This window comes from Pyricularia pennisetigena (assembly GCF_004337985.1).
Source record: "Pyricularia pennisetigena strain Br36 chromosome 4 map unlocalized Pyricularia_pennisetigena_Br36_Scf_6, whole genome shotgun sequence".
NCBI lineage: Eukaryota > Fungi > Ascomycota > Sordariomycetes > Magnaporthales > Pyriculariaceae > Pyricularia > Pyricularia pennisetigena.
The window spans coordinates 683,757-691,651 of record NW_021940918.1 but is presented as its reverse complement, the minus strand read 5'-3'; the positions used below and the strand labels follow the sequence as shown (position 1 = coordinate 691,651).

The following is a 7,895-nucleotide window of genomic DNA, read 5'->3' as shown; positions in this document are numbered from 1 at the left end:
CTGTTGCACCCAGTTACGGGCGACGAGATCAGCTTTCTCTATATTCCCTACACTCATATGGCGTTATCATGAGCCGGACAAAGTGTAAAACCTCAGGCCTCGGCGACTTGCTCACTCAATAGGGCAGCAGGTTGCAAGATAACGCATGTTCGGTATGTGCTTGAACGCTTTTGATAAAGGATAGCACGTTGATGGTAGAGTGAAACAGGGAGGGTACTGGTTCGAAGTTGAACGGGTCTTCTCTATCTTCTCGCATTTTACTATCGTATACCGGGTTACCGTGAAAACTTTCCAGCCGATGTCACCTACGATATATCACGCGATGATCCGGTTTCCCCGGTCCCCCAGCTACATCGGGGTTCGGCAGAATACCTGAACTGGCAGGTCAAACGGCAGTGGATATATCCAATCTTCGCCATAATGGATTTGTACACTGGAGCGACGACTTCACTGCTAAGAGACTAGAGCACTTGGGTGGCTTGACCTATTCTGGGGGCTTAAGGGACTGGATATCCTCACTCAATGCTAGCAAATGGGCGATTACGGAGCGTCCTTCGAGGGGCTTTCGGGCCAGGGCCGCACATAGCATTATGGTTTATAATTTCTCCTCCCACAACAATCACACATAACCGAGCAGTTTTAAGTTGTTCCTGGGGCTTCGGCCGTCGTTCTAGGCTACGCAAACTCCGAGCCAATTGTCATTCATGCAAACCACACTCCCATGGTCCGGTATCAGAATATCTGCAGATCATGTTTTCGGAGGCACCCAACATTGTGCAGCGGCGTTGGATCGAGGAAAGAAGGGTAGTTGATGGTATGCAAACCTAGGCATGGTTATCGTAAATCAGGATTAACGCCATTTATATCCATAACTCAGCATGAAATGATACCAATTGATTCAGCCTCTCCCTGAGCCTGTCGGGAGTTATGGTAACCAAACATTTTGTTGCTAGAGAAGACGAGCTTGTCAATATGCACGAAACGCTTCATCGTGAGCAAGGCCGCCGTACTATGGTTGTGCATGGCCTTGGCGGGATGGGTAAAACGCAGCTCGCAATTGCGTACATGAAGTGGCACCGAAACGAATATCCAGCATCGATTCGGTTGAACGCACGAGACGAAACATCGTTACAGCAAAGTTTCCGGAGCGCAGCAGCAAAGGTCCTCGAAGAGCATCCCACTTTTACCTATATGCAAACAGCATTGGATCAAAATAACGGCGATGCATCGCATGCTGTTAAGAGGTGGTTGAACGAGCGAGGAAATGATAAATGGCTGTTAATCTGCGACATTTACGACCACCCTAAAAGGAGAGCAGATACCAGCGGAATATTGGCTTGTAGGGATAGTGGTCCAGATCAATCTGGCTGCAAGGTGGAGAAATCGATATTAGAAGACTACGATATCCGCCGTTACCTCCCCGATGTTGACCAAGGAGCTGTTATTATAACCACACGGTCGTCATCTGTCCGTATCGGAGACCTTTTACCATTACGTAAATCACATAAAATGGAGGACAGTCTCCGCATTCTGGAGTCAACGTCGGCTCGGAAAGGCGCTCAGTATGGTACGTAATGTTTTTATATTTCTTCAGATTACTTAGCTTTCTGCTGCTTTAGATAATGATGCTATCGCTCTTGCGGTAGAACTTGACGGCTTACCACTTGCCCTTTCCACGGCTGGTACCTATCTGGCGCAGGTTGCGACGTCATGGAAACAGTATCTACAAAATTACGAGACCGAATAGAGTCGACTGCAAAAGCTAAGCCCGCAGCTCCTTACATATAAGGATCGAGCCATGTATTCAACATGGAACATTTCATTTACACGGATACAGTAATACAGTGAATCTGCGGCAAGGCTACTGCGATTGTGGGCATTTTTCGGTTACGAGGACCTGTTGTGCGAATTACTGCGGGAGAGGCAGAAGACCGGGCCCAAATGGTTCCAAAAGCTAAAAAACCTAGCTCGGATTCGAGGGAAATATGCGGCTTTTTTGCGACCACGGGCTTGTAGAAGCACATTCAACAGCAGCCTTAAACGGAAACGAATCGACCGGATATAGCGTACACGCTTGTATACATTCATGGATAATACATGTTCAGGCTGGGAACGATAAAGAAAAACGGATGGTGGCAATGGAATGCACAAGCTTGCATTTGCCCGGGCGTGAAATCCCGCAATACTGGCTGGTTCAACGCCGACTTTTGCTGCATGCTGATCGGTGTGGGCAGCTATTGGAGGAACGAAATGACGAAGAGATTAGTGCCTGGATACCAGAAGGTCTTGGCCTCCTTTACGCAGAGCAGGGAAAGCATAAAGAGGCGGAGGCCATATACCAGCGGGCAATACAAGGCTACCAAAAGTATGGGGTTCCGATCACACGTTAACGCTTAATACAGCTAAAAATATCTGCCTTGTTTATCTAGACCAGGGGAAAGATAAAGAGGCGGAAGCAATGTACCAACAGGCGTTACAATGCTATGAACAGGACTAGGGCTTGCTTGTATATAAGGGTTTTGTATGGCGCAAAAAGCGCATGCAGCCCGTTAGTCTTACTACCTGAAAATGTGCCTTACTTTCCACTATTGTGCACTTTTTGTTTTCCTAGAAGCGGCACTGACGTTAAAGTTTGCCCATTCCGACACGCTTTTCACTCTCAAACGCCAAAACTTTGGTAGTAAGATTAGATGTAAGTCTTGGCGGAAGCACAACAAACCTTTCCGATAATGACATCTCGGGGGTGTAACGAGCATTTTGTCGACCCCTCTGTTGTCGACTTTGTGCTGACTGAACACATGAGGCAAGCCGCCGGAAGCAAGAAAACCCCGAGAGAATACTAAAAATTTGAAGTTTTCCGTGCGTCGTACCAGAAGTCGGCGTTGCCCTCGAACCCCGCCTCTTTTTATTCGCGTGGAGAGTGATGCGTTGTTCTAGCTCGCTCTGCGCATGCAGCTGGTGGTCAAAACATGGGCTGTACAATGAGACGCAGTCGCTTGCCATATCGCAGGGATACGATAACAATGATGACTATCATCGAGATTGTGTAAAGTTTGGTCCAGGCCTATAATCCAGTCATTTATCTGTCAGACCCGGTGGTCCAAAACACGCAAACAATTGCGCCAACCTAGCCATTGCTTTGAGGATAATTTTCCTTGTTCGCCGCTAAACAATACAGGCCGAGTGATGCGTCGTCACGAACACGGTGTAATTCTATCTTCCTCTATGTTTTAGTCACTTATGAGCATTTACTACATCCAATAGATTGTGACTGTTATCATGACACGACGCTGATGCAGAACGCGGCACACCCATATGTGAGTGGTGCAAAGGGGAGGCTGTAGACCTCGTGGGCAAGCCAAAATGATGGCCACACTAAGTATGACGCTAGGCCCTGTCTCGCAAATCATAACCCAAGACGGCCCAAGACGTTAATACCCACATCTAAACATGTTTATGGAACCAGTGTCGAGTAAGGATTATCAGTGGTGAAAATAAGGTGTGGCCTGTGCTTTTGACGCTTATTTCCGGGAAGCTCAATATTGTGGGCCCTGTGGGTGTTGCTGACTTTGGTAACAGTTTTAACAAATAATAAATGACATAATCGAATACCGCCAAAGATATACTTATGTCGCAAAAACTGTCTTTCAAACTTTGTTATCCATACGCTACCGGCTTCCAACTATTGGCCAAAACCGTTTAGAGCATGGATTCGGAGAAGTTAGGCGTCAGCGGTCAGGGAGTCCAGTTATTTGTCTGGAATGCGGACAAAATAAGTTGCAATACGTATATTTTTGATTATAGATTTGGACCTGATAAAGGAGGACCCGGCCGACGAGAACACCCCTAAATTGATCACATTAATTGTATCCAATTGATTTTGAAAGGTAGATTAAAGTAAAAGCCTCTAACTGCTTTTGAAGACCGCTGATTATGCTAATGCGCTTCAGGCGACGCGTTTAGCTGTGACGAAAGGGGTGTTTTGCCCATCAACCCGTGTTTAAAAATGATTGAGTGGAAGAACGGCAAACCACTCCGCAGATCATATGAGTCACACCACAAATGTGGCTATCAGAGGTACTTACACAAAGAGAGGGAGGCCCTTTGCGGAACGCCCAGGACCACAGGATCTGTTCGATACATCATGACCCACCGCGCCCTCTCGGTTGCACCCTCTCGATCGCACCTTATTGCACGTTCTTCGCTTCTGGTTCAGGTTAAGTCGTAGAAAAGGTCTCTGAAAGCGTCAAGGTATAAAACGGTTGGACATGGTGCTTTGACTCCGGACAGGGTACATAATACTCAGGGCCCTAGTTTCAGAGCCTCCGTTTGACGTAATGAGATGTAACGTGCAAATCACGCCTAAAATTTGCGCGGCTCCGTGCGACCTACTACTGTTAGTGCATTGTGCGCTCTTCCTGTGCCGTGAACTCGCAATTTTTAATGTCGGCCTGTACATCTGCCAGCAAAAATAAAATCTGCGCAAATTACAAAGATCGTTACTGGGCTTAAATGGCAAACCACAAAACTGTACTTTAAACGTTGTAACTGCTCCCTGGGGTTAAATTAGCACTAAAATTATTGAAATCGAGCAAATGAAGTACTCCATAAGAGATTGGTGTACCTGTACGACTCTGGCCCTACCAGACACTCCCCCTTTCGAAATTGAAAAATTCTCTGGCCATGTCCCCGGTCTTTGCAATGTACTGTGAAGACTCACTCGCCGATAACCCCCCAGGGGATCTTCAAACTTCCTGCATATTTTAATGTGACTCATTATTCTCAGCTCCAATAAGATATGAAAGCTTCTCATTACATATCGGGTTATCTACCTAGCGAGGGGTGGGTGGGCCCTGGAAGAAATCCTTTTTTTTTTCTTTATAGCTCGCACTACAGGTGGGCTTATGTTTCCCCCTAGTTTCGGAATGGGGAAGGGAAAACTCTAAGGTGGCCGCATTCTTTTAGTTCCTTTGCACGCCGGTACAGAACACGCAAGGCGGCCTTACACGAGGGCTCCTGTTCCGGATCCTAATTCTCTGGCCAGCTCTAACTGTCAAAACCCTACCCGAACGTAAAGAAAAATCATTGGGGATATGGGCCCGGCGGAAGCACCCTCGCCAGCCGCGATCGGGTACGCATCAAGGTAATTAGCTCTTTTGAGCTTCCAGCACCCCTAGGTGTCTTGGAGAGGGGTACGGGCCTACCACGTAGGACGCCGAGCCGCCGAGAACTGAGGGGTTCGACAATGCAGAGCCGCCAAGTTTGTCACCAAGCAAATGGATTACATGTACAGCTCCGTCTGCAGGGTTTGCTCATCCTGCGGTGGGATCAGTGGGCTTATGCAGTTCATTTTCCCAGTTGATTGGACACAATTCGTGTTTGCCCGTGGGTGACGCGTTGTTCTGGGTCTGTCTATCGACTGAGTGAACAGGGAGCATAACCCGGTCAACATATGTTCTTTTTCATGGCTGCTTTCAAGTTGCACAACGCGATAGTGGGTGCTGAATGCAGACGGTGAAAACGGTGTCCAGGTCTTAGACTTTGGAATGTGGACGTAGTCACTCTTCGTAGTAGCAATACGGTTGATGAGATGTGCCGCGTGCAAACTTCCCAGCTGGAACGCATTGATATTCTGCAAAGTGACTAGGTTCACGCCCCAGACTCTGAAACCTTTATACTATTTCAGTCATGCGTCACTTGAGCCAATGGTCACATTTTACAGCCAAAAGAAGCCGTAGAGAAGAATATTAAAACCGCGACCAGCGGCAGTCAGCCATCTGGACGCGAACGTGGAAATTTGGTATTATTATACGTCAAATGTCCCCTAAATCACGTCTATTCGGCGTTAGGAGTACGCAAATGCTCTTGTGGGATCTAACCATACAAATCTCCGACTCTGTTTTAGGGAAGATGTAACAAACCAGAGCCCAAAGGTCTCATCTGCCAACGGAAAGTTGACTGACCAGGAACTGGATGTCACAAGGAAATCTCTGCGGCATGTTAAGAGAACCGTAGCCAGCAAATTTCATGTACTGTCCAGCTTTGCTACACTTATGCCTGTTTTCGCTTGGGCTCATGGGGCCAGGAGCTCCATTTTCCGTTGTGGAAAATATATAATTCTGGCGTCAACATCCAATTTTTCCACAGCCTGCACAAAACCGCCATAAACCGCGCCGCGATAGGCTGGTACATGGCCAATGATATTTTCGGGTACAGTATCAAATGACCCGTCCGGAGTATGCAGGTTGCTTGGTTTGCGGCGGTGGCAGCCTCCTGGGCAGTGACAACAGTATCCGCGGTTATATAAACCAGCGGCAACTGTCCCACGAGAGAAGGAGCGACAGCAATGTCTGTACACATATCCTACATCGATTTACCAGTACCAAGTCATACCCAACACAAACTTCGAGGTACATGGTAATAATTTCATCTCATCAACCATCGACGGCAAAGACACCTTCAGGCGGGCAAAGCCCGCTAAATATTCAGGAGGCTCTCAGCTTAGAGTCTTCTGATCCAAATATGCACACCTACTCAAACATTTCACCATCATGGTCACAAGGCGCGAGAAAAAGCGGCTCCTCGAGCAAATCGAAGCAGGATTCAGACGACTTGCCTCAAACGGATCCAAAAGAGAGGAGGCGCAAGCAAAACCGCCTTGCACAGCGAAGGTTTCGTACGTATACACATCCTTACCATCCGAGAAATTGGCATTTCGACCACATAACTGACCGTAATAATAGGGGAAAGGCTTAAAAAGCAGAATATCAACCGTGACTCGCGCAATGTCGAGTATGCTGGTAGTAGTTATCAAGTCCCTGAAGCGGACAACATGGGGCTGATGGAAAGCGACGTTGGCCCTTTAGGCCTGCCCTGAGATGGCCTTAACATATTACACATCTTTGTTTACGGGTATGATAACACAAGTGGCGGTGGTCGAGTTGGCGCGAGCGCAGATGCACACCAAAGGGGCGGTTCGACCATGGAAACCTATACCTTCGGCAGCGACCCACAGTATCTGAGCCCAACAGGCACTGATATTAACAATTGTGCTTATAGAGAATCTGGGAGCTGGGAGGGAGCTGAAGATAACGCCGAGGGAGACAAATCCTTATACGAGAGCACCCTCTACTACCACGACCATCAGGGGTCTTCGAGCTGTTGGTAGATCGGTGGTATGACCGAAAAACTCGAGCCATGATCGATATCTATGGCCAGTTCCGTTCCTAGCTTGGCATACATCTGACAGTTAGCTACAGGGGAGGCATAACCAATGCCGACCAAAGCGATTAACCCAATTAACGCCGATTTCACCACAAGATGCACCTACCTATAATCTTACGATTTCAGTCGTATATTTCTACTTGCAGTTCCGCCAAGGCTCATGCCAGCCCTGCTGCCCCTTCTCGCTCTCTAATCCTTGCCTGAATGATATTCTCAAACATAAGATTGTACCTTCATGCTGTTCTTGAACCCACACCCCTGAACAACCGACTGTTCAGTCAAACGACTAATCCGCAATTCATTTTGATGAAGCGCAGCGAAAGAGGGCCCATGGTAGATAACGTCCGACTTTTTGCCCATTGTTGCGTTGTCATTTTTGAAATCGACTGTGCTTTAGTCTTTTATAATATTCGCAGCGGTCAAGCTCACATTCGGAACTGCTTGTAAATACCTTCTTTAGACTTAGTCAGCTTTGCTGCGTCCGCAACAAAGCTGTTGAAACCTGATCACACGAACCGTAGGAGAAGATAAATATTAAAATAAAAAATAAAATAAAAAAGCAAATATTGGAAAAGTAGGTCATCAGACATTGTTTGTTCTTTTTGACACCTTTCAAATGTCGTCCTAGTTGTATACCTCGGAAAGCACGCCCATCCTTTTATTGTACTCGC

At 47.3% G+C, this 7,895-nt stretch overlaps 4 protein-coding genes across 4 annotated transcripts; 3 read left to right on the top strand and 1 right to left on the bottom strand.

Moving 5' to 3' along the window:
* Positions 1-927: 927 nt before the first annotated feature.
* PpBr36_05797 (uncharacterized protein) lies at positions 928-1,747 on the top strand (the record flags this gene model as incomplete). Its single annotated transcript, XM_029892945.1, has 2 exons — positions 928-1,567; positions 1,620-1,747. The coding sequence occupies 2 exons, from the start codon at positions 928-930 to the stop codon at positions 1,745-1,747; spliced, it is 768 nt and encodes a 255-aa protein (XP_029745705.1).
* Positions 1,748-2,097: 350 nt separating this feature from the next.
* On the top strand, positions 2,098-2,497 carry PpBr36_05795 (uncharacterized protein; the record flags this gene model as incomplete). Its single annotated transcript, XM_029892944.1, has 2 exons — positions 2,098-2,365; positions 2,403-2,497. The coding sequence occupies 2 exons, from the start codon at positions 2,098-2,100 to the stop codon at positions 2,495-2,497; spliced, it is 363 nt and encodes a 120-aa protein (XP_029745703.1).
* Positions 2,498-6,414: 3,917 nt separating this feature from the next.
* On the top strand, positions 6,415-7,165 carry PpBr36_05794 (uncharacterized protein; the record flags this gene model as incomplete). Its single annotated transcript, XM_029892943.1, has 2 exons — positions 6,415-6,676; positions 6,744-7,165. The coding sequence occupies 2 exons, from the start codon at positions 6,415-6,417 to the stop codon at positions 6,875-6,877; spliced, it is 396 nt and encodes a 131-aa protein (XP_029745704.1). The 3' UTR covers positions 6,878-7,165.
* A 272-nt stretch (positions 7,166-7,437) lies between these two features.
* PpBr36_05793 (uncharacterized protein) lies at positions 7,438-7,584 on the bottom strand (the record flags this gene model as incomplete). Its single annotated transcript, XM_029892942.1, has 1 exon — positions 7,438-7,584. One exon carries the CDS (start codon positions 7,582-7,584, stop codon positions 7,438-7,440), a length of 147 nt encoding a protein of 48 aa, XP_029745708.1.
* Positions 7,585-7,895: the final 311 nt, after the last annotated feature.